The sequence below is a fragment of the Ursus maritimus genome, unplaced genomic scaffold (assembly GCF_017311325.1).
Source record: "Ursus maritimus isolate PB19 unplaced genomic scaffold, ASM1731132v1 scaffold_22, whole genome shotgun sequence".
In the NCBI taxonomy this organism is placed as follows: Eukaryota; Metazoa; Chordata; class Mammalia; order Carnivora; family Ursidae; genus Ursus; species Ursus maritimus.
Window position 1 is genome coordinate 10479978 of NW_024424675.1, and position 26886 is coordinate 10506863.

At 38.2% G+C, this 26886-nt stretch overlaps 1 protein-coding gene across 3 annotated transcripts in view; it reads left to right on the forward strand.

Annotated features, from left to right (window-relative positions):
• The window catches only part of TASP1 (taspase 1), a 258243-nt gene that overhangs the window by 91682 nt on the left and 139675 nt on the right, over positions 1–26886 (forward strand). For 2 of the 3 annotated variants that reach the window (XM_008703359.2, XM_040637977.1), the window contains 2 exons: positions 13497–13616; positions 18862–18940. In XM_008703359.2, the coding sequence (XP_008701581.1) occupies positions 13497–13616; positions 18862–18940 (199 nt within the window). The remainder of the gene's footprint in view (positions 1–13496; positions 13617–18861; positions 18941–26886) is intronic. The other variant, XR_571645.2, reaches the window with a different exon arrangement.

A 26886-nucleotide genomic window follows, 5' to 3' on the forward strand; every position in this document is an offset into this window, starting at 1 on the left:
AAAGTTCATTTTTGCTTTTGTTTCCCTTGCCTTTATAGACATATCTTGAAAGAGGTTGCTGTATCCAGTGTCAAAGAGGTTACTGTCTATGTTCTCCTCTAGGATTTTGATGGATTCCTGTCTCACATTTAGGTCTTTCATCCATTTTTTTTTTTAAGATTTTATTTATTTATTCGACAGAGATAGAGACAGCCAGCGAGAGAGGGAACACAAGCAGGGGGAGTAGGAGAGGAAGAAGCAGGCTCATAGTGGAGGAGCCTGATGTGGGGCTTGATTCCACAACGCCGGGATCATGCCCTGAGCCGAAGGCAGACGCTTAACAGCTGTGCCACCCAGGCACCCCAGTCTTTCATCCATTTTGAGTTTATCTTTGTGTATGGTGTAAGAGAATGGTCCAGTTTCATTCTTCTGCATGTGGCTGCCCAATTTTCCCAGCACCATTTATTGAAGAGACTGTCTTTTTTCTATTGGATATTCTTTCCTGATTTGTTGAAGATTAGTTGACCATAGAGTTGAGGGTCCATTTCTGGGGTCTCTCTTCTGTTCCACTGATCTATGTGTCTGTTTTTGTGCCAATACCATGCCGACTTGATGATCACAGCTTTGTAATATAGCTTGAAGTCAGGCACTGTGATACCCCCAGCTTTGGTTTTCTTTTTCAACGATCCCCTGGCAATTCAGGGTCTTTTCTGGTTCCATACAAATTTTAGGATTGTTCCATCTCTGTGAAAAATGTTGATGGTGTTTTGATAGGGATTGCATTGAAAGTGTAGATTGCTTTGGGCAGCACAGACATTTTAACTATGTTAATTCTTCCGATCCATGAGCATGGAATGTTTTTCCATCTCTTTGTCTCTTCCTCAATTTCTTTCACAAGTGTTCTGTAGTTTCTAGAGTATAGATCCTTCACCTCTTTGGTTAGGTTTATTCCTAGGTATCTTATGCGTTTTGGTGCTATTGTAAATGGAATAGATTCCTTAATTTCTCTTTCTTCAGTCACATTGTTATTGTATAGAAATGCGACTGATTTCTGTGCATTGATTTTGTATCCTGCCACATTGCTGAATTGCTGTATGAGTTCTAGTAATTTGTGGGTGGAGTCTTTTGGGTTTTCCACATAAAGTATCATGTCATCTGCGAAGAGAGAGAGTTTGACTTCTTTTTTGCCAATTTGAATGCCTTTTATTTCTTTTTGTTATCTGATCGCTGAGACTAGGACTTCTAGTACTATGTTGAACAAAAGTAGTGAGAGCGGGCATCCCTGTCGTGTTCCTGACCTTAAGGGAAATTCTAATCCAATGTCCAGCTCTACTCCAATGAACCGCTCAAATGCCACCCAGATCAGAACACATTTCTTTCTTCTTACTTAGTGCATATAATAGGTATTCAGTAAATGCTTGTTGAATTATCTACACATTTGTCATTTTGAGATTGGTGTGTATGGTTGTTTTATAATATTAGGTAGGCTCACAGAGCCATGAACATTTGTTCTTTATCCTTATCACAGTGCCTAGAAACAGTGCCTTTACTCAGCTAACGTTACCAACTTAAACATCTACAAAAGATGATTCTAATATTAATTTTGAGAGAGAAAAACCTATAATGTAATTTTCTTCAATTATAAGTTTTATGGTCTTTCAAGATAAGTTTGAATCTATTATTTAAGTGCTTCAAGCATACATTAGTCTAAAAGAGTGCTTTGCTGTTTACCAGTGAGCTTGTTTCTGGGGATGTAATGAAATAAGAGAGGATATCCGAAATATTACTAATAATATAACTGTACTTCCTCAATATTGTAGAAATCTGAAGATACTATGTAAGTAAGTGAGGGAAATGATTGTGGGGAAATGATATTTTAGAAACAGCCCACAATCTCTGCCAACCATTTCATAGAGGTGAGTCATGAAGTGCCCACTAGGGGGCGTGCCCATCTAGAGAAAACTTGACCAAGCTCCTTTCCTGTGTTGCAGGTAAAATGCCTGTTTTACAAATGCATTTCTAGATCATGTCTTTTTTTCTAGGAAAAAGAATGAACCCTCACCACTACAAGAATTTCTACCCATTTTCTAGCTCCTGTTTATTTTGGCTGCGTGATTTTCCCAGAAGGGACAGGTGACAAAATAGAAATGGGGATTGCCTTGAAAGCTTACTTTATGAAGCTTGTGATTATGTGTATGTTGTGTCCCGTCCCATGTCCCCCCTCCCTACCCCCCGTGTTGAGAGCATTTTCATTTTGCAAGCATTGCCATCTCTTCTGTGGTCTTTTTGGGTCATTTGCTCAAGGGATAGGCAGTGCTCCATTTTCATTGATCTGTTGATTTGTGTAGCCTGAGGTTATGTGGAACTCACACCAGCAAGTCACCTTGAGTACACAGACTTTGAGTGATGTTTCCACCAGAGGTCATGGCCTCATTGGATCCTTAGTTTTTCTTTCCAGTTCCTATTTTACCTTTGACTTCAACATTATCACCAGCAAACATTTATTGAGTGCCCTTTATATGCAGGTTTTTATGTAGGTTTTAGGAAGTAAATAGAGGATACAGACCTAGGCCCTGACCATTATATTTGGTCCAGGGGACTTAAACAGTAAAGGGAACTCATGTAGTATGTGCTGGGAGAGTGAAGCAATCAGTGAGGGCCATGGGAATTGGTAGGATGGAGAAATCACTCTAAACTCGCTAAGTTTCTCATTGTAGGCTTTATGGAAGAGGTAGAATTTAAGCTAGGTCTTGGATAAAGGGGTAGGACTTAGGTATCTAGGTGGAGAGAAAGAGAAAAACCTTAGATTTAGAAGCCTGTAGGTAGAGAAGCTTGATTGCACTACAGAGTTTCTGTAGGACGGTGGTTTCAAACTCAGATGCTTCTGGGGGCCAGCCAGGTAGCCTAAATATGTGAGACAATCTAGAAAGGTGGAGCACTTGGTGATACATGTTCCATTTTAAGGTATTTGAAAAACAAAATGTGTAACACTAAAATTACACTTCGCTGTTGAAAGCAAACGCTGGTTTTGGCAGTTTGTAATCCCTGCTGAGGTCATGACAGTTGATCAGATTCAACTGTGCACAAAATTTAGCAAAGTTAAAAAGGCCATAGAGGCATTAAGTCCACAGCCTGAGTTCTCCCTGAACATTTGTCTACTTTTATTTGCACTAACTGTACTTAGGAACAATGAGGAGAATATTTTGAAATATGTATGAATGGAGCCTGTTTTGGTGACTGTTTGCATTAAACACAGGCTTTTGAGTGTTGGGAGTCTGAAAACATTCTTCAGGGTAATTTGAATGGCATTAAGATTTCTAGGATATAGTACTATCATAATTAGTTTGGATTGTATTTTATATTCTAGAATATACTTAGCTCCTTTCCTACTCTTTGTAATTCCTTGATTTCTCTTTACTTTCTAATAAAATGTTAAGGTATTGAAGAATAAAAGGAAAAAAGTATATGGGCATTTTTTCTTTCCTTTTTGTTTTTTAATATGCTTATCTTTACTAGTGTATTTATGATTTTTAATAATTATATTTTGGGGTATACTTATAATTAGTCAAGTAGATATTGCTGTACTTTAAAAATCTCATATCAAATAAAGTAACTTAATACTTTGTTATTAAAGTCAGTGTCAAATATTCAATCTAGAGAGGGTTGAGTTTAAATCCAGGTTAAAGGACCCATCCTGATTGTCATGGTGTTTCATCAGCTGGAATAGACTCCAGATTGTCCAAGTTACCTTCTAGTCCTTTATCTGTTATTCCCCACTGCTTTAAGACTCAGTTCAAAGGCCAGTGGAGCTCTGGTATTTAAAAGAAAAAGTGTAATTTTATCCAGAGAAGGTAAATGTATGCCCTGAAATGAAAGAAAGACCAGAGGTCCAGACCACGGCCAGGTGTTCCTGGAAAGAGCCAAATTGGACAAGTAAATTGAAAAAGGTTGCCTGCTCTTATTAAAGAGACTTTGCTGCTGTCTATTTAATTAGCAAGGTCTTAGTTCATTTATTTGGGTGTTTTTTAATCTGCCCAGGTAATGAAGTTCATAGCCTATTAGTGAGTATGCTGGTAGCATGTTGTGCTATCTCTGTCATTGAAGTACCATGATATACGTGCCTGTATGAAATGAAACTGCCAAATAATCTTGATTCCCTCCTCCCTTGAACATGTTTCCCAGAAGGTGATGACTGAGTTTAAGATATTCTCCAGTGGAAAAAGCAAAGTTAAAGCTAAGGTATAGTATATGTACTACTTATGTAGAGCTTTTAGGAAAGTGATTTGGAGTTAGAGAAAGTGAATTGGTTAGTCAAAAATGAAAGAGTGTGATCTGGTGCCAGGTGACCCAAGAGGATGGGAGGGCAGTAAAGAAGTGTTGCCAAAAGAAAAACATTGAATGGAAGAGTGTGACCAATATCAAGACATCTGATCTCTTCATAGATTAAGTGAGAGGCTTACCGTTGGATGGTAAGAGTCTTAGAAGTTTGTTTTGAATAGTAGGCCAGAGGGCATGGCAAAACCTCCTGAAATAAAGATCACTCCTGTATCGTGAGAAGGGAGTCTGGACTTAATGTGTGGTTATTATGAGGACCAGGTAGAAATTTCACAGCAGCTGTTTAAGGACATACTTTGGGGAAAGAACCTATTCAGGGGTGATGTGGAAAAGCATTACATTTAGGGAAGATCTAAATATGAAATAATCAGAGAGAAATATGTGAGGTAATAGGAAAACTGCTTTAGATAGGCTGAGTTTGGATCTTGCATATATATTGACCAAGATGCAATTTCAGAGGGCACGGAGTTTGATTTATTGATGAAGGTCAGTTAAAAACTATTTGTGATACTTTGGTAGTTGCAGCATACAAGTGGATGGGGAGCAAGATAAGCCACAAAAGATCCTAGGACAAGCCAGCATATAAAGAATCTTCCCAGAGAGGGGAGAACTTCCTGTTTCAGATTGAGCCTTTAGGTGCAAGGGCCTCCTGTGTGGTTGGGAAGAGATTAAGGAAATCCTTTCTGGAGTTATTTGAGGCGTCAGGACTTGAAGGAGGACAGTATTTTGGTGTGGGGTGGGGAGGGGGGGTAGCACGGGTGTGGGGAGCCAATTTTGCACTGGACAAAGTGTGAGTGAGGGGAGTGTCAATATCTGCTATTACTCCAGAGAGCCAGGGCTCTTTTTGGAGGAGAAGGAAGGAGGGCTGGACCTTTGCTGAGAATTAGGTGACACACGGAGAAAATTATTGCCTATCAGATTTAATTTATTCAGTTCATTCATTCAACAAGTAGTTTTTTCACAGAAACACCTTTGCCTTTTTTTCGATCTATTTATTTAATGTTGATTTCTCTTTCATCGATTTTTCATCTTTGTTTTCTCCTTTCTCTTTGTGTTAATATTGTTCTCTAACCTCTTTAGTTGGACACTTAGGTCATGTTTTGTTCTTTTCTAACATCAATATTTTGGGTATAAATTTTTCTCTATGTACCACTTCTGCTGTATCCCCTAAGTTTTGAAATGTAATGTTTTTTATTCATTGTTAAGTATTTCTGCTTCTATTTATATTTCTTGTTTGATTCATAAGTTAGAAGTATTTTTTCTTTTTTAATTTCCAATATTTGTTTACTTTTATTGACTCCTAACTTAATTGTATCATATTCAGAGAGCATATTCTATGTGATACTATTTCTTGAAATTTGTTGTAACTTATTATGGCTTAGTGTATGATCAGGTTTTATAAATATTTATATACATTTGAAAGTGTTTCCTCTGGTGTAGCCACTGTGGAGAATAGTGTCGAGGTTCCTCAAAAAGTTAAAAATAGAACTACCCTACAATCCAGCAATTGCACCACTAGATATTTACCCAAAGGATACAAAAATATTGATTCAAAGGGGTACATGCGCCCCAATGTTTATAGCAGCATTATCAACAATAGCCAAACTATGGAGAGAGTCCAAATGTCTATTGACTGATGAATAGATAAAGAGGAGGGGGTATGTATATACTATGGAATACTACTCAGCCATCAAAAAATGAAATGTTGCCATTTGCAACAACATGGATGGAGCTAGAGAGTATAATGCTAAGTGAAATAAGTTAGTCAGAGAAAGGCAAATACCATATAATCTGACTCGTGGAATTTAAGAAATAAAACAGCTGAACATACGGGAAGGGGGTAAATCAAAAAAGGAGAGAAGGAAACAAACCGTAGGAGACTCTTTTAACAATAGAGAACAAACTGAGGGTTGATGGAGGGAGGTGAGTGGGGAATGGGGTAGAGGGGTGATGGGTCTTAAAGAGGGCACTTGTGATGAGCGCTGGGTGTTGTATGTAAGTGATGAATCACTGAAGCCTACTCCAGAAACCAATATTGCACTGTATGTTAACTAATTAAAATTTAAATTAAAAAAAAAGAGAAAAGAATGTCTCCCCTCTAATTTCTGGGAATGGAATTCTATGAAAGCTAGGCAGTCACACTTTTTAATGTACAATTTGGGGCTTCTGTTTCTTACTGGTGTTGAAGGAAATGTATTGAAATATCTCATTATGAGGTATGGTTTGTTCTTTCTCCTTGTTGGCGTGCTTTTGCACATACATACATTTGAGGCTATTCTTTGTTGGTACATGCAAATTTAGAATTACTATATCTCTATATCTGGTAAGTTAAACTTTCAGCATTTATCATGTAGAGATTCTATCTCTATTAATACCTTTTGTCTTAAAACTTACTTTGCTTGGTGTTAATATAGCTACCTTGTTTGGACTGGTACCTGCTTGTCATATCACTTTTTCCCCCATCCTTTTACTTTCAACTTTTCCATATCCTTATGCTTTAGGTATATCTCCTATGAATAGCATATAGTCAAATTTCAAAACCCAACCTGACATTCTAATAACATGTTATTATTATTTTTAAAGACAGTATTCGTTTTGATTTACATGCAGTTTTGCCATTTTATTTGCTTCCTTCTTTCACGCCTGATTGTCCTTCTTGGATTATTGTCATAAGTCTGTTTGGGCTGCTCTAACAACATAACATAGACCGGGTGGCTTATAAGCAACAGAAATTTGTTCCTCCCAGTTCTTGAGGCTGGAAAGTCCAACATCAAAACCCAGGCAGATTTAGTGTCTTTTGAGGGCCTGCTTCCTACATGGCTATCTTTGTGCTATAACCTCATGTGGCAGAAGGGGCAGGGGAGTTTCTTGGGCATTAAGCCCATTCATGAGGGCTCTGCCTTCTTTAAGTGCTCCCCTCTCCCCCAGTAGTATCACCTTGGCAGCTAGGATTTCAGCATGAATTTTGGAAGGACACAAACATTCAAATCATAGCAATTATTTTCCTTCTTCTTGAAGTGTATCATTCACTTGTTTACTGGTGCATCCATTCAACAAATCTTTATTGAATGCCTAAGAGATGTGAAGTGCTTTTCTCAATGCTTAGCAAATGGTAGTGAATAAACCATACAAAGAGGGCTACCTTTGTGGGGCTTCCAATCTTGTGGGGGAGATTGGCAATTTAAATAAATGGTACAGTTTAGGAGATGTTGAGATGCTATGGAAAAAAATAAAGTCGAGCCAAGAAAGGGAGATGAGGTCTGCTCGTGAGTAGGTGGTAGGGAGGACATAGGCAGAGGTCAGGCTGTAGTCTTAAAAGAAATGGTCCTTCAGGCATTCATTAAGTGCAGGTCTCTTGTTGGCAAACTCCCTTTACTTACTTATTTACAAATGTCTTTATTTTATTTTTGTTCCTCAAAGATAATCTTGTTGGGCACCTACTTGTAGGTTTAGAGTTACTTTTCTCTGAGTACCTTGAAGATATGCTATGGTCTTCTGGCTTTCATTGGGCTTCTGGAAATTCTGTCATTCTATTGTGGGTGATCTTCTCTTTCTAGCTGGCTCCTTTCCTTTCTTTGTGGCTTCTGGAGCTCTGGATTCTTATATTTCATCAGTTCTGGGAAATTTTAGCTTTTTCTCTTTCATTATTTTCTCTTCTTTATTCTGTCTGTTGCTCCCAGTTGGACATATGTTAGACTTTTTCTCACCCGTACTTTTTTTTTTTTTTACCATCTCTTTCGTGTTTTACTACTTAACAATTGTAATCAAATGTGTATTAAATGTTATATAAATATACATGTGTTGCAGTATTAGGACAAAAATAGAAAATTTGTTCATGACTTGATGTTTCGAATTCTTGGTACTGTGTACTTAGAGATAAATACATCAGCTATTGATTTTTTTAGAGGTAAAGCTTACATACAGTGCAATGCACACATCTTAAGTATATAATTTGGTGAATTTTGACATGCATAAAGCCATGTAGCCCATACCACTATCAAAACATAAAACATTGCCATTACTCCAGAGGGTTTTCTCATGCCCCTTCATAGTCCAGCTCCCCTCCCAAGACGGCCATTTTTCTGATTCTTTTTCACCACAGAGTAGTTTTACCTTTTCTAAACTTTCGTATAAATGGGATCATATATTACATACTGTTGTGTCCAGCTTCTTTTACTCAGTGCATCTAAAAGATTATTTATGCGGTTGTACATATTAATGGTTCCTTTTTATTGCTGGGCAATCCTCCCCCGTTGCCTATATCACAATTTGTGTACCCATTTCCTTCTTGATAGGCTTTTGGGTTGTTTCCAGGTTTTGGCTGTTGCAGTTAAAAGTGCTGTGAACATTTTTGACAAGTCTTTTGTTTTATATATTTGGTTTCTCTTGGGTGAATACTTAGGGTTTTAATTGCTGGATGCATGTTTAATTTAGAATTTAAAAATTTTTATTTAGAATTTAAAAGTTGTGATTAATATTTATTCCAGAAAAATAAGAAGCCAAATTGGATATATTCATCATCATATTTTTAAACCGATATTTGTAGTCATTGAGGTGTTATTCTCTAAGTATTTTGATCAGATAAATGCAATTTAATGATCTAGCTAATATTATCTTTGTCAGACTTATCATTCTTAAATTCTTTCTTTAATTTTTATTTCAGCTCCAATATTTCTTAGGTTTACTTTCCTTAACCAATGGTTCATTATAAGTATAAAATAATTTTAATTGAACAGCATATGAATAAGAATAAAATAATTTAAAGCTTTGTGAAACTACCCTTGTGGTTTTTACTCTTCAGCTGAGTATGTTCATCTGGTCTCTTCCATGACTTACACGTGCTCACTCAACATGCACACCGAGGCTCTCAAACTGTTCCATTTTGAAACCAAAAAACCCATTATTCGAAATATTATTTGAAATATTATTCATTCATTATTTGAAATATTATTTTAAAAGCCAAAATTAAAACCATGACTTTTTCTACCTTGAATGTTGCAAGCCTCGGAACACTATCTAGGTATTCTGTCATTTAGAAAACATTGTCCTTTGCTGTCTTTGAGGGTTTGGAATTTTTAGGTATTCCTCTGGAACTTTGTTATGGTATGAATTTATAATTAAAGTTGTAATGTAGATATATTAAAACTCCTTAAAAGCATGGTTAACCCACTTTATTTTGAGCTAAAAATATTTCCGTTAAGGTTTGTTAGGGTGATTTAAGGAATAAATAACAATTTTTTTATAAATTTTTTCTCTGTTGTAGATATGTTTGACACTAATTTGTGTAGTGCTGTAAAGATATTTAATGCATACTTATTAAACAAAGAAAATAAAGGGTTTTTTTAAGAATAGAAGGTTTGGGATCTTTTAAAAAATGTATTTGTCTTTATTATTGTATTAGGTTAATTCCACCATATACCAGTTTCAGGATGCACTTATATATTTGAGGTATTATTCTTGCATTTTAACTATTTGATATTTGAGTAATTCTGTGTAGAAGAAAGACCAGGTTAATGACATAAGTAACTGAGAGATGGCGTGTCTTGGCAGATTTCAGAGTTAGAACACAGATTAGAGGCACAATTTTCTGGTGGGAAGTACCTAAACTTTGTTTAAGGGATTTATTCCTTTTAAAGTAGTTATGTGTTACTTAACTTAATTTTATGATAACTATGTAATAGCCATCTCCAATTTGGAGCAGAGAAAAATAAAAATTTTTGACATTAAGCCCAACATGATTACTAGTTTATTGGTGACTTGAAGAAAGTTTTATTTCAGTGTTTTTCATAACACATGCAATCTCTATGCCAACTTTTTATACATGTGTTTATTATAAGGGGAACCATACAGTTTATACAGTTGCTCTTTAGTCACAATTTTATCAAAAAAGTAATGCAAATAGCATGTTTCAGTCGAGGACAGTAGGTGCATGTGTACCTATGTGGTGTATATACTTTTAAGTATTTATGGAGTGTAACGGCATAATAGTAGCTCTATATAGTAACAGTCATTGTGTGGTTTTTAGCCTTTCTAAGATTTCATTTCTGTACAAATGAGTTCTGTGGAATTATTATGGCCAAAATACCAGGGTTTGTCTTTCACTCAATTTATCTACACTTCATAAAAATGCTTAAATATTACTTCATCATCCTTAAATTTGCCTTTCAGTATGTGAAATCTGTGAACTAATTCTTGAATATTTACGAAGTAATTCTGATTTTTGCAGGTGTTGCAAGCCCTTAGGAATATTTAGCTTCATTCGGAACAGGATTCTCTATTTTTTGCTTGATTTTTCATTTTTAAAAACCAAGCTACAGTAAATCCATCTACGTATAATATTTTTGTATCTTTCTCTAGTAGTTTGGTTAGAAATAAGAGTTCTCATAGTTTATGATATCCCGATTGAAATCCTAAGAGAATTGTTTTATAAGTAATTTGTATCATTGTGTATACATTATGTATCCCCTCAGTTAAAATTCTGTTTTACAGAATGCTTGGGATCAGCAGTCACAGTTAATAAAGAACTAATGAAGAATACCCTTTCTTGACTTTATTGTTGTCAAGGAAAGTATTTTATAGTTTCTGTTTATTTGTATGAGAGTTGTCTGTTTCTAAAAGAACCAGTATGAGATCAATACTTTAAAATACTTTACAGTATGTTCATTGTGGTATGATCATGGTGATATGCCGCCAGTTGATGTTGAACCAGATAGAACTTAAATCTTTTATGCTGACATAATGTTAGTCTTAGGTGGTTTAAGTTTCCTCCTTCAGCAGATTTGTGCCCATAAAATTATTTGCCTTAAAATGAGTAGAGCAGATGTTTGGCTGATAATGAATCCCACAGGATGCTATCTTACCTTGTTTCTCAAGGTAGGGTCTGGGGACCAGCAACATCAGCATTGCTGGAGAGGTTGTTAAATGGAGGGTCTTGACCAATGCCAGATTACTTAATCAGAATCTTCATTTAACAGATTCTCAGATGATTTGTATAATATTAAAGTTCGAGAAGGCCTCCTGTAGAAGACATAAGACTTGGCATCTGGGGCGCCTGGGTGGCACAGCGGTTAAGCGTCTGCCTTCGGCTCAGGGCGTGATCCTGGCGTTATGGGATCGAGCCCCACATCAGGCTCCTCTGTTGGGAGCCTGCTTCTTCCTCTCCCACTCCCCCTGCTTGTGTTCCCTCTCTCGCTGGCTGTCTCTCTCTCTGTTGAATAAATAAATAAAATCTTTAAAAAAAAAAAAAAAGACTTGGCATCTGGACAAGGAACAGACACTTCTCTATTTGAGGTTGCAAGGGTATAAAGATTTAGGAATTTTTTCTTAGAATAATGAAACAAATGTTCCCTTTTTAAAGTACATTTCTCTTTAGGATTATCCTTTTTTTTTTTTTTCTGGAATAAAATCTGTCTAATGCAGTTCTTTACTTTTATACTTTATCTTACCTACCAAAGAAGATAAACTTTACTTCTTCGGTACCAAATGAGCAAACCTAGTTACTTTTAAGTCTTCCCTAAGGTAGTGGCATCCTCTGGATTTTCACGAAACTGCATTTTGAGAAAGAAGATGGAAAACTGAGGCCCTGATGTTAGAATGGCCTTGCATGTATCATCACTCGTTTTTCTTGTTTCTGTGACGCCAGGCGTGCCGGCATGCCTTTATGTCCTCCTAACTGAAGACTAAGTATGCCTGCATGTCTGCTGTGTTCAAAATCAGTGGGCCAGACAGTTTACAGTCAGGTTAGGGAACTATCCTTGAAAGTCAGGCAGTCTGCCACCTGCAGAACTGTGGTATTCTGGGATATGGCCTAGACTTCTCCTGTCTGTGGTTAAAAGGGAGAAGGGGAATAAAGCACTTATTTCAGTCAGCTACATGTTTTCTATTAAAGTGAGTAATGTCTTAGTGTATCAGTATATTTAAGGGGAGTTAGAATCTAGAGCAAAAACCAAAAGAAATGTAAGTGTGTAGATGTACCTTCTCCTAACAGACTTCATGTGATATTTGTTGAGGCATACTCTCCCTCTGGATTTTTCAGTTTGCTTGAAGTAAAAATCTTTTGCTTGCATTATGTCTCCACTATTTCAGAACTCCCTTCGATGTTACTCAACTTCTAAGGAGGCCCTAGGAACTCACTGACTTTTCTGGAGATTGCCTGAGTGTGTCATTTCAAAAACTTTTGAGCCAGGGATCCCTCAGTACAAAAGTCTTGCTCAGTAGTATGGGCAATAAACTACACAGGAGGAGGAGCTGGTCTTGTTGAGCCTGGGGTTGTGCCTGGCTCTTTCATGCATTCTTGGGAGTGGGGGTGAGGATGGGAGTCTTGGGTTCTGGGGCGCAGTTTAAAACCCAGTACTATAGAGTAAGAACACTGCGATGACTGCTGTTAACCTAAAGACCTGCAAGTAGCCTCCCTTGTTAATATACTCAAAGGGATATTTTTTTTTATGAAACTTTTTTCCTGTTTTCTGTAATTCTGCTATTATCCAGGATTGTAAGATTTGTCTGTCCTGCACAGGTGACCCAGAAATCTTTGAGATAGGAGACAGCTGCTTGTAGTCAATACATGTGAAAAGCCTTAAGCTTGTGGAACCTGGGATAAGACACAGAAGTGCAAAGATGCCTCCCAGGAATGTACAGTTTTCTGCTGTATAGTTGGCAACCATATATTAAGGGAGGTGGCCATCAATTTCTCACAAGCAAGGAATTGTAAAAGAAAATTATAGCATAGTATACTTCAAGATTATGACAGCCATTCTCTTCATTTGTTGTGCTGAATATATTACTTTTAGAACTTTTTATATAATATTTTAAAAAATACTAATAGCATTTATTGGTTCACTTTTGCCATAGATTTTTTCCTCTTACAGATTTTCAATCATGAACTTAATACTGGAGATTAAGGGGACACCGTGATATGCTATTTTATATTAGATTGTATTTTTTCTTTCTCCCTTAGGCATGCTAGGCTTATTATTAGAGAAAAGCAACAAGACACCTTTTGCTCAGGATTTTTTGGTAGAAAATACATTTTGACTTGAGCAGGATTTTAGCGGCAACTTGATAATAGATAATTTTAGGAGTTTGCCGAATTATGTCCTGATTGTACTGAAAAGTGCTATGTGGTCATATCAAATTGTGACACCTCGTGCTTAGTGAGTGCTCATGGCTCGTTTGCTCTCCAGGAGAATGACTCAGGCACTTTGGACACAGTGGGCGCTGTAGTGGTGGACCATGAGGGGAACGTTGCTGCTGCTGTCTCCAGTGGAGGCTTGGCCTTGAAACACCCAGGGAGAGTTGGACAGGTAAGTAATTATGGGGTTTTTAAACTAGCTTTTCAATTTAAAACACAGAATTTTCTAGCTCTCTCTCTCTTTTTTTTAAACCAGCAAGACATTTTTTCTTTTGGAAAAAAATGACATTATTGTGTTTTTTTTTTTTTTTAACATTTATGTAATACAAATCATCAGGTACCTTTTCCAGATTCTAAAAAACCTCTCTCATAGTAATTAGAGATCTTTTTGATCAGTAATGCTATGTTTTGTTACTTCCAACAGGCTGAGTATTGGGTATTTCATAGACATTCAAAAAATATGAGTTGATCTTCATTTTCTTTCTTTGCAAATGTCATTCTCTTTAGAAGTAAACACTACCTGACTATATTGTTGCTTGCTTTTTAGGTGGGAAATGATTTTAGATTTACATTGTGTATTTCCTCCGTTCAAGAAACAGTAAAATTTTGACACTCTAAATCCCTCTTCTGATTAAAATCTTTCTAATTTACGTGTAACTGGCGTATTCCCAGTTCACTTGCGCTTCTTCACCACTGCACTTTCCCCCGTCTCCAAACTTTAGTTCTGTACTGAGCATGGTGTTTCACAATCCATTTGATCTAGTAAGCTTTCTGAGCATAAACCAATTTGATACATTACTTATGGGCTTAATGAATATTTGTTGAGTGAACTAATGAGTCCTGGAGTCTGTTAAAGTAGTCGCAAGGGTTGTGCTTCAGCTCAGTACTTAGATCTCATGTTACATGCAGAGCACTGCTTAGCATACTCTGTATGCTTTGTCCCTCACCTTTAAAGAGGAGCGGGTATCACAGTTGCTTTGGACATGGTGGTTAATGAATGCTTGGAGCCGAGTGATCTGATTCATGGAGGACATCTTTGCAAAGCTTCAAGTGATATTCCCTGATCTGCCCTTTATAGTGTATAAGCCTCGTATAATCCCGTGGGGGGATGGGGTAGGGAAGAATAATTAATTTTGTGCTACTCTTTGCCTACTGTACAGGGGGATTTGTGGGGAATGATTACTCAACATGTGTACAATGCTTTGAACTCATTATAAAAAGCCTTTGTCTGGTCATGGTGTTTTTCCACATTATAAAGCCCTGTGTATTTGTCAAGTTTGGAATAAGAACCAAGCTTGGCGTATCAGATTTGGATGCCTTGGTGGAGAAGGAGAGAGAAAAGCCAGCATAGCCGCCTTCATTGCCTTGCAATTCCCATGACTTTCTCACTGTTTTTTGTTTGTTTTGGTTAGCAAAATAGCAACAACAGAACCAAGGATAGTTCTGGACTATGTTAGCACAATACTACACTGAACAATCTTGAAGCCATTCTGCCACTACACATGGGACTGTCCTGGAAAAAGAAGTACTTCTGTAAAACTTAAGCATACTGATTTGCCCCACTTAGCTAGTTTATAAAGACACAGTTTGTAAGAGATGAAAATCAGGAAAGGGTGTGGTGGGTAGGAGTAAAGGTACTTAACAGGAAAATGCATTTGCTTAATTGGATTATATTGGTTGGATAGAGGAGATGTAATAAGCCTAGAAATATGAAAGCATCAGTTGACAGTAAGAAACCATTCTTCTTGACAATCAGGAGGGAAGGAAACAAAATATACAAAGTATTGAAAAAAATGACTTTTTAAGAAATATGCTAAAACTAGATGCTTTTTTTAAAAGATTCTATTTATTTATTTATTTATTTATTTATTTATTTGACAGAGAGAGAGAGAGAGAGAGAAAGAGAGACAGAGAGACAGCCGGCTAGAGAGGGAACACAAGCAGGGGGAGTGGGAGAGGAAGAAGCAGACCCCCAGCGGAGCAGGGAGTCTGATGTGGGGCTCCATCCCAGGACCCTGGGATCACACCCTGAGCCGAAGGCAGATGCTTAACGACTGAGCCACCCAGGCGCCCCAAAACTCGATGCTTTTAAATACATTTTAAATGCACAAGTGAACAGTTTAAAAGTCTTTAGCATATTACCCTGTTCTAGATACATAGTAACAGCTGTTCAGATGGTGAAGTGACAGTTTGAAGTAGAATTTATTTGGTTGGCTTACCAACAATGGTTAGAATTTACAACTGGGACACGAGAAAGGGATTATTGCATTCCACTCTCCTTCCACCTGCAACGCAGCCCCACACAAATACACAGTTGAGTTTAGTGGTTAAGAGTGTGAACTTTGGATTCATTCTAACCTCACCTCTCCCTTACTGTAAACAAGTTGTTCAACGTCTTTAAGCTCCACTTTCCACAACTGGAAAATGGGTGTAAATAGTTACCTTACAAAATTCTAGAAGATTAAATGACATAATACAGTTAAATTGCTTGTCATAGTCCCTCATAATATAGCTATATATTAGCTATAACTAGTGTTTATTAATCTTTTGCTCTATGCAGCAAATTTGTTCATTCATGTGATCCTACAATAACATCATGAGGTGTGGGGTTTGTTATGCTCATTTTATAAAGGAAAACAACTCCCAAAGAAGTTAACTAATGATAATAATATTTATATGATCTATTTTTACTGAATGTTAATGACTTTATTAAATGTTAATGAAGTTTTACTACTGAAAAGAAGGAAGCTTATTTTAATTTTTGTTTTTTAAGGCCTGCTTAAGTTTGTTATTTATTTTTTTCAAGATTTATTTATTTAGAGAGAGCAGGGGGAGGGGCAGAGGGAAAGAGAGAGAAGCGGACCCCTGGCTGAGCCCCTGAGGTGGGGCTCAGTCTCAGGATCCCGAGATCATGACCTGAGCCAAAATCAAGAGTCCGACGCTTAACAGACTGCGCCACCCAGGCGCCCCCAGTTTGTTATGTTTTATCCAAAGAAGTGATGAGAGGGACAGTCTCTGACTCTTTCTTTTATCTGACCTATCACTGTCTTAGCTCAACTGATTTCAGAAGATTAAGAAGGAAGACAACTTTAGATCATGAGATTGAGAGGAAGTAGCATAAGGGGAATTTGCTTAGAGGGAAGAAACAGAGTAAGAGTAAGTGTTCTTTCTTTTCTTAAAAAAAAAAAAAATGACCTCCTTTAGGTTTCTAGGAGGTGTCCTGTGGCTGTATTTGATGTTTTTGGGTGCAGGCTCCTGGTCAAGATAATTGTAGGGAATGGAGAGGACAGTGTACTAATGTCCCGGGTTTTCAGTGAAGGAAGAATAGGCCCTTCCCCTCAGGTTGCATGTTCTCTGAGGCATTGGCTCACCTAGCACCTGGCGCAGGTAGTACCCCTTGAATGGCTTATCCCACAAGTTTGCCAGTTTGGTTCTGAAATCCACGTGCTGAGTCCCTTCTGTAGGGCTTTCGGTTCCCACTCTGACCCAACAATCTTGTGTATTTTAGAAGCATGGTGTTTTCAAAGGCTATAATAGATTTTCTACTGTTTGCATATTGGGAATGTTGTATTGAGTTCTTCGTTCTACTTTTAAGAAGGCTATTGTCAGTGACAACGGGGGATGACAACTGTGGGTCACATGAGCATGGGAGACTTCATCTCCGCTTATCTTAGACTTTGGATTCTTTCTCAGGGAGGGTGATTAGGGGCGGAGGGTGTGTGTGTGCATCTCAGAGTCTTGAGGAAGAGTTCACAAAGCTAGGGTTCTCTGAGTGGGAAAAGAGTAATCAGGGCACTCGGATAGCTTTTCTAAAAAATTTAGAGAACTTCAGCAGGAAGGGTAAAATAATTCCAGAGTAGAACCAGGATTAGCGGGTGGAAGTGACGATAAAGCAGATGTTAGGTAAAGCAATCTAAGGAAGAACTTTTTGCCAAAGGCCAGTGTCCAGAAGGGGTATATGTTCCCACATGAGGCATCGAGGTTCTTGGTATCAGAAGTGCCTGGGATATTTCATGGAAATTCCAGCTTTGGGTAGAATATTGAAGCAAATGAGTTCTGAAGTCCTTATAAAAAAGAATGAAATATTGTAGAAAGCTGGTCTGTCTGGTCACCAACCCCAGTCTTAGCTTCTTCCCCCAGTCCTTACATGCGACCCAGAAAAGAACTGTTACTATTTTGTGGGAGTATCTTTTTCCTTCATCAGTCAGAAGTCATGCTGAATACTCAGTGTACTGTAGCTTGTCTTCTTCTTCTTCTTCTTTTTTGTACTCAACAATGTATCTGGAGATCTTTTTGTATTAGTTCCTAAAAATCTTCAAAAAAATTTAATTCTTTATTTTGAACCTCTGCAATGAATTCTACATATTGCTGGGCCAGTGTTTAGCCATTTCTTTACTGATGGACATTTGTGCTTTCAGTTTTCCATTCTCACCAAACTTGTGGTGGTGAACATTTTTGAGCAGACTTCCTTGTATTTCTCTATGCTAGCTATCAAAGGGTTTTTCTAATTCTGCTTCTAAGGACTGGAAAAGTTATCAGTTTCGGTCCCCCTCCCAAAGGCAGAGAAGTCATTGTGGATATTGAAGAGATGAACCCAGACATTCTGGGTGGCGTTATTAAAAACAAAATAGGGATGAGTGTTCTGTTCTTTTATAAAACCATAGTAATTTGTGTTATTGATGGTTTCAGACATATAAATCTGTTCTACCACCTCATAAAGTAATTAGCTTGAATTGATCTTTTTGGCTCCTTTCTTTATATCTGGAGAATCTGGCACAGTGGTGAACATATACTGGGCCCTTTGGTAATAACTGTTTGCAGTTCCTGTTGTGCCAGTTTAAGGGAGGCATGGCAGAAGCCCTCCTAAACAGGGTTTCTTAGAGTATGCCAAGAGGACCACCTGCTTCCCAGCCCCCCTGGGGCCCTGGTTAATAATGCCAATTCCTTGGGCAACTTCCAGACCACCGAATCCGAATATTTGGGAACCACAGTCCTATTACCAAGCTTCTCAAGCAATTTGACATATACCTAGCTGGAGAACCACTATTTTAAGGCAACCACAATGATTTCAAGAAGCCAGAAGAGAGGAGTTTGTCCGAACTGACTGACAAACTACAATAGGGGAAAGGTTGTTCAGGGAAGGAAAAAACTACTGTTGATGAGAGTCTAAGAAACTTTCTTTTGCTATTTTCTGAAAAATTTTAGATTAATACGGTAGTTCAAAATATAGTTTAAAATAGTGTTAGAACCATTGTTTGGGTAGGTCTTACATAGTCTCTGGTATTATTTTCCAGTTGATATGCATCATTATTAAACCAGGCTTTATTAGATGGATATGATTTTGTCTTCTGTTGAAAACAAGTAATTACGTATAATATTTTTGAAATACATTGTGTGTCTATTTTCTCTTTTCCCAGGCTGCTCTTTATGGATGTGGCTGCTGGGCTGAAAATACTGGAGCTCATAATCCCTACTCCACAGCTGTGAGTACCTCAGGTATTTGCTGCTTTCATGACCATTTTTCATAACTGCAACAGTGTAGGTCATTTAATGATTGAAAACAGTATTTTTATGTTAAACATAAAGCATGTGCTGAGACACTGCATAGACAAGAACATTTATGCATGGAAGATCTTTGATATGTGGGAGCTTTTAAGGATTGTTTCACAATGTAAGTATCCCAGTGTAAATGTTTTGCTAACATTTCATTACAACTCTAGAGTTAACTCTGACAGTTATATTTTTAATTTTTTTTTTCCTCTAGTGACTCATGATAGTGTCACATTTAGATCACAAAAGATGTAAAAGTAACAAGGTATTTCAAAAAGTTAGATAATCTCTTGAGTAAAATGTTGGGGCAGAAAATATAAGGTGTATTTCAAAATGTATATATATATATATATATATATATACATATAAATATTTAAACATTTTATTTATTTATTTGAGAGAGAGAGAAAGAGAGCAAGAGTGCATAAGTAGGGGGAAGGGCAGAGGGAGAAGGAGAAGCAGACCCCACTGCGCAGAGAGCCCAACACGGGGCTCAATCCCAGGACCCTGAGATCATGACCTGAGCTGAAGTCAGACGCTTAACCTACCGAGCCACCCCGGCACCCTGAAATTGTATATTTTATGACATCTACTCCTCTAACTACACTTTTAATTAAATGTAGGTCCACTTTGTGTGTCTGTGTTCGAAGTCATTATCATTCATCCTTTCTAATGGCTGAGAGTAATAGTCCATTGTATATATATGTACCACATCTTCTTTATCCATTCATCTGTTGAGGTCATCTCGGCTCCTTCCGCAGTTTGGCTGTTGTGGACATTGCTGCCATTTGCATCGACATGGATGGGACTGCAGGGGGTTATGCTAAGTGAAATAAGTCAAGCAGAGAAAGACAATTATCATCTGGTTTCACTCATATGTGGAACATAAGGAATAGAGCAGAGGACCACAGGGGAAGAGAGGGAGACAAACAATGAGAGACTCTGGACTCCGGGAAACAAATTGAGGGTTAGAGAAGGGAGGGGGGTGGGGGGATGGGTAAACCCAGTGATGGGTATTAAGGAGTGCATGTGTTGGGATGAGCGCTGGGTGTTATATGCAGCTAATGAATCATTGAGCACTACATCAAAAACTAATGATGTGCTATATGCTGGCTAGCGGAACATAATAAAAAATAATTTAAAAAAATCACATTACTACCAAAAAAAAAGTCATTGTCATTTAGAAATTGTGTGTGTGTGTGTGTGTGTGTGTGTGTGTGTGTGTGTGTGTTAAGGGCAGTTAATGGGCAGAATGGTTGTTGTCTAGATCTGGGTATGCTTGTACCAGGTGTACTTGAAGCCTTTCTCTCAATGTGGTGATATGCATGGTTGGCAAAATAATATTGGTTCATCCCCTTTGCTCTGTTATCTTTCAAGGTACAGTCCTAGGCCTTTCTCCTTCCTATCATCAGGCTTTATCAGGAGGATGGATATGGCTGCCTTTCCTTCCTTTCTTCAGTTTCTTGTCACATTGGTTTCTGTATCCCTATACTAACAAACCACTCAATCCAACCCAGCCCTTTTTTCCTGCTTACTCTTGACTCTGTGATCTCTGATACAGGTGGCTCTCTCTTTTCTATTGTAGCCTAGATCCTGGAACTCTCTTAGTTTGTTCTGCTCCTCTGACCTGCTCCATCCTGGCCCTCTTCACAGACTCTTCCCATTGCTACCAACTCCAGGGTTTGGCCTCTTCCTTTCACTATATGCTTCGTCTTGGTGATTCGGTGTTATTGCTGTTCTCATGATTTTAGCAGTTATTTCTTGTGGTATTTGCTTCCATGTCTATCTCTTCTGGACTTTTCTCTGGAGGGCCATGTGAGTTTTTTCTGATTTCCTGTGGGACAAGTCCCTCTGGGTGTCCTCTGTGCATATCAGATTTAGCAGACTCAACGAAATACCTTATTCATTATTCCCATCGCTTGGCCACCAAATTTCTCCTGTGTTCCTTCTCTCTTTTATTGCCATCACTAGCCTATTCTTTGCTCAGACTTGACCTCTTGGTACCATTTTCATATTTGTTGCTCCTGTCCATTTCCTTGCAAGGGTGGAAAAATAATTGTGTGCTGCTGACCTATCAGGTAAAGTCCAAACATGAATTGATGTTGAACCTTAACCATGCTAATTTTAATTGGCAAGATATTGATTTTCATTCTTTCAGTTTTGAAGAGATGAGTGTAATATAATATGAGTTAGTTTTTAAAAAAGATTTTATTTATTTGTTAATAGAGAGAGAGAGAGAGAGACAGTGTGTGTGAACACGTGGGCGGAGGAGCAGAGGGAGAGGGATAAGCAGACTCCACACTGAGCATGGAGCCAGACACAAGGCTCGATCACACAACCCTGAGATCACGGCCTGAGCCAAGACCAAGAGTCGGATGCTTAACCAACTGTGCCACCCAGGCGCCCCAAGATGAGTTACTTTTTAATTTAATATTGGTGGCACATGAAAATTGATATGCATAATATTTAGGAGTTAGCTTGTGCACATAATGTATGTGCGCGTAAGTATGGCCCTATGTCTATAGAAATGTGTGGTATTTGAACAAACTGAAGTCTACAATAGATAATTCATTGTTTCATTTTTATTTTCCCAAAGTAGTATTAGTCAGTATCATATGTTGTATTGACTTTATTTTTGGTCAGTATGTCATTCAGTGAGTTGGTTTGTTATCAGTGTTACTCTCATGTCTAGACATTTGGAGACCTGGATTCTACTTTAAGCTGAAATCCTGAAAGCTGCCTGTCACTTTGGAAAAGAAATTCAAACTCTTTGGCATTGTCCATCTCGCTCCTTTTTTAAATTGGTGATGTGGAAGTTGGAATAGGATCACATTTCATTGATTTGCTTGTTAAGAATGCAGTGGGTGGGTAAAGCTAAAATTGTAAAATTAAGGTCTTTTTCCCTTCCCTTGGATATTTCATCCTTTGCACATCTTGCATCAACTGAAGATAGTTTCATGTGACTAAAGATAAATTTAGGTTTCTAGTTCATGACATCCAGTGCAGCTTTTAAACTTGGATGCCCATTTGGTCATGTTATATCCTTCTGAAGTTTAAGGACTAACCATCATCAGCCTCCATAACCTGAGGATAATAGAGCAAGTCTGCGGTTCCTTCCATCCCTGGGACTTTGTGTGATTGCTTCACCCTTGTTTCTCCTGGGGCTGTTGCTATGAGGTTGACAATGGAAAGACGTGGCAGAGCTGGATGATGAAGTCAAAGAAAGGTGGTGCACAGAATTTTGCAATTGTTGGGCGAAAATAAAAAAGAATGGCGCCTTAGGCTTTTGCAGAAAATTTAGAGACCTGGCCTACATTTTAGATTTATAGTTCTTGGAAGGTAATAATTGAAAGGCAGAGGGAAGATAGTTATGGTCAGGGTAGGGCCAGACAGGCAATTTGATCATTAGCCTCTGAGAGAACAAGAGCATCTTGTTCTCATCACTGGGTGGGGAGGAATGAATCGGGAGTAGGGAAGAGAGTAGTGTGGCAGGAGCTGGCTGTGCAAACTCTGACTAATGTTCTGGCATCATGGAATTTTGTCTAGTTAGGAAGGCAGCAGAGTATCTACCTGGGTTCTTGTACAGACTCTTTCACTCACTGGCTGTGACCTTGGCAAGGGTTATTTGTAAAGCAAAAATACCTACCTTAATATCTGCGAATACTGAATAAGTTGACATATGGAAGGCAGTTAGCGTACTTCTTGGCTCAGAGTGGTGGTTCAATACTTAACGGTGTGTCATTGAATCTAAGTCACCATCTTTTATAAGATACACCATTATTTAAAAAAATTTGTTGATTCATATTTTTTTATTGTGGTAAGAACACAACATGAAATCTATTTTCTTTTTTTTTTTTAAAGATTTTATTTATTTATTCGACAGAGATAGAGACAGCCAGCGAGAGAGGGAACACAATCAGGGGGAGTGGTAGAGGAAGAAGCAGGCTTACAGCGGAGGAGCCTGATGTGGGGCTCGATCCCATAACGCCAGGATCACGCCCTGAGCCGAAGGCAGAAGCTTAACCGCTGTGCCACCCAGGCGCCCCTGAAATCTATTTTCTTAAACAAATTTTTAAATGTATAACAGTATTTTTAACTTTAGGCGCAATATTATACAACAAATCCCTTGAACTTTATTCATCTTGCATTACTGAAACTTTATGATTTTTTTTTTTTTTTTTGGTAAGAGAGGGAGAGGGGTTGGGCAGAGTGAGAGGGAGAGAGAGACTCTCCCAGCATGGAGCCCGATGTGGGGCTCAATCTCACAACCCTGAGATCATGACTTGAGCTAAACTCAAGAGTTGGACACTTAACTGACTGAACCACCCAGGTGCCCTAAAACTTTATGAATTTTTAATATCAACTCCCCATTTCCCCCTTCTCTTAGCCCCTGGCAATCACCATTCTACTCTTTGCTTTTATGAGTTTGACTATTTTAGGTTCTTCATATAAGTGGAATCATGCAGTATCTATCCTTCTGTGACTGGCTTATTTCACTTTGCATATTATCTTTGAGGATTATCCATGTTGTATATGGAGGGATTTCCTTTTTTAAGGCCGAATAATATTCCATTATACACATATACCACATTTTCTTTATCCATTTATCTGTTGATGGGCATTTAGATTGTATCTACATCTCAGCTATTATGAATAATGATGCAGTTGAACATGGAAGTACTGATATCTATTCAAGATCCTGATTTCAGGGGCGCCTGGGTGGCACAGCGGTTAAGCGTCTGCCTTCGGCTCAGGGCGTGATCCCGGCGTTATGGGATCGAGCCCCACATCAGGCTCCTCCGCTGTGAGCCTGCTTCTTCCTCTCCCACTCCCCCTGCTTGTGTTCCCTCTCTCGCTGGCTGTCTCTCTCTCTGTCGAATAAATAAATAAAATCTTAAAAAAAAAAAAAAAAAAAGATCCTGATTTCAGTTCTTTCGGATAAATATCCAGAAGTGGAGTTGTTGGATCATATAATATTCCTATTTTAATTTTTTTTAAAAAAGATTTTATTTATTTGTTTGACAGAGATAGAGACAGCCAACGAGAGAGGGAACACAAGCAGGGGGGGTGGGAGAGGAAGAAGCAGGCTCATAGTGGAGGAGCCTGATGTGGGGCTCGATCCCATAACGCCAGGATCACACCCTGAGCCGAAGGCAGACGCTTAACCGCTGTGCCACCCAGGCACCCCATCCTATTTTAATTTTTTGAGGAACCTCCATAGTGTTGTCTGTAGCAGCTGTACTGTTTTACAATCGCATGAACAGTGTACAAAGCTGTGAATATCTTTATATCTTTAGCAACCTTTATTATCGCTTGTCCTTTTGATACTAGCCATTCTGATGGGTATGAGGTCGTGTCTTGTTGTGATTTTGATTTGCATTTCCCTGATGATTAGTGAGGTTGAACGCCTTTTTATGTGCCTGTAGGCATTTGTATGATTTTGGAGAAATGTCTATTCAAGTCCTTTGCTGATGTATTAATCTTACTGTTGGTTTTTGCTATTGAGTTGTAGGAGTTCCTCGTGTCTTTTGGATATTAAACCCTTATCAGATAATTGGTTTGTAAATATATTCTCCCATTCCGTAGGTTGCTTATTTCATTTTGTTGACTATTTCTTTTCCTGTGAGAAACTTCTTAGTGTGGTGTAGTCCCAGTTACCTATTTTTGTTTTTGTTGCCTTTCTGTTTAGTGTCATATCCAGGAATAAAATATACCAATATAAGATACATATACTAAGAGGGGAAAGACTGCCGATTATAGAATGAACCACTTGTTTCTCATCACTCTTAACATATGGTTGTTGCTTTACAAGAAAATATAGAATTTGGGGGTATTCCTCCAACAAGAAATATTTGCTGCACTGATAACAATGTCATGCTCCATTGCTATTTCCATGCCTTCTTACGTTCATAATTACTTTTTGTTTCAGTTCTGTATCATACTGTAATCCTTTTGAACACATGGTAAATGACAATTAAACTCAAAACTTGTAGTTCCAACATGGCACATAACTCAACTCAACAGGAACAGCTTACCTCCTTCTAGAGGCAGTGGTCGCTATGTCACAGCTGCAGCCTGGAGAGCAGCCACAGGAGGATGTGATCAATTATAATGTATGGACTGATTCCAGAAAATTTTGAATGTGGGAAAAAATATACTTTAGAATTGATAAACTTTAATAAAAGTTTGTCTTAGTCTCAGCTCTGGGAGTGTGTGTGTGTGTGTGTGAAAATAACAATTTATTTTAGGCTTTCTTAAGCAGTGACATAAACTCTTGAGAAGAGGGGAACTGTGGGTATATTTGTGTTTCCTGAGTGCCTGGCACAGGGTCTTGCACTTAGTAAGTGCTTGCTAGACAAATTAAAATTAAGACAAATGATTATTATAATCGTCAACATTGTCAAGAGACTGGAATTTAATTATTCCAATCACTAAAAAGGAAGGATAATTATGTAATGTGATAGAGGTGCTAATTATTGCTACAGTGGCAATCATATTACAATATATAAATGTATCAAATTAACATGTTGTACACCTTAAATTTACACAATGTTATATGTCAAATATATTTCATTAAATGAAAGAAATTTGTATGTGTTTCTTCCCTCTTCTAGAAGGATGGTTGTCATTTCGAAAAGATTATTCACCATGGAATTTCTTTAAATAGTACTTTAAAATTTGATTTAATTTGCCAAAGTCAGAATCACACATAATTTTTCAGTAACACATCAGAAGCATAGTGTCAGATACATCTGTGGTCTTTCTCTGGCTGTGGAAAGGAAGAGCAGATTGAGGATTAGAAGATCAGAAGGAGGAAAAAAGAAGGAGATTAAGTTTATGCTCTGATTGACCTTAACATTGGTATGCTGTTACTTGTCCGTGCAGTATGTTTTTTTCTTAAAGAGAAACAGTGAGTCCAGGGGTTATATGGCAGCTGACTGGAATTCAGGAGACACAGGCTTCAATCCCCCTTCCTTAAAGTGTTTTGGGATGAAGAAAGCTCTGCTACTTGGTTTCTGGTATGTGGCCCAGTGCTTTCTGATTTTGTAGGTTCTTTGATTTTCTAGGTTTTGGCTCTGGGTAGTTCTAGAACCCTGAGGGTGGTGACAGTGTGGCCATGGCTTGCCAGGAGTAGGTTCAAAGGTTGCGGTGATAAAAATGCAAAAAAATGAGACCAGGCTTTTGCCTAAATATTTGTGAGCCAGTGATTGTGAGCCAGCCATCTTCCTCAAGGGCTGGGAATTAATGTTATCCTTTCTTGGTTCTTCAAACCTAATGGGCAGCCACAAGTCTTCCTCTGCCCTTCTGTGGGAGATTGTCTATTAAGTCTGTGCTGCAAACCTCCTCCCCAGGGACCTTTGTCAGAGGCACAAGGCAGCCTTCCCTACAAGAGTAGAGTCACATAATGCAGGAGCCAGTGGCTGACCATTGCTGAGACATCCACATGTACTATATGGTCATTGTTCTCTTCGGGGGCCCCGAAGGGGTGGAGAGGCAGGCAGGAATCTGTGCTTTTCCTTCCTCTTTAAGAGTAGCCATTATCTCTCTTTCATATTCTTTGTATGTCACAAGCATTCTTGGTGGCTTAGCCTCCTGATGAATGTCGTGAATAAAAACCCTATTTTACTCAGGACTCTGTGTATAGGTCACCTAGTGGTTCAGCCTCTCTTCCCACTCTTACCTGTTTTTGATCAACCTTTCAGGGTGAAACATCAAGGAGTTGTCTCTACTTAAAGTTCAGTATTTTTCTCAGTTCTCTCCTTTACTCTTTATACCAGTCAGCCCTTCCCTCTACTACCACCACCTCACCAATCTGTTCTTGTTCAGATAAAAACAGTCACCTCCAAAATCCAGTGGTCATCTTTTAGTCCTATAAGCAGCAGTTAACACAG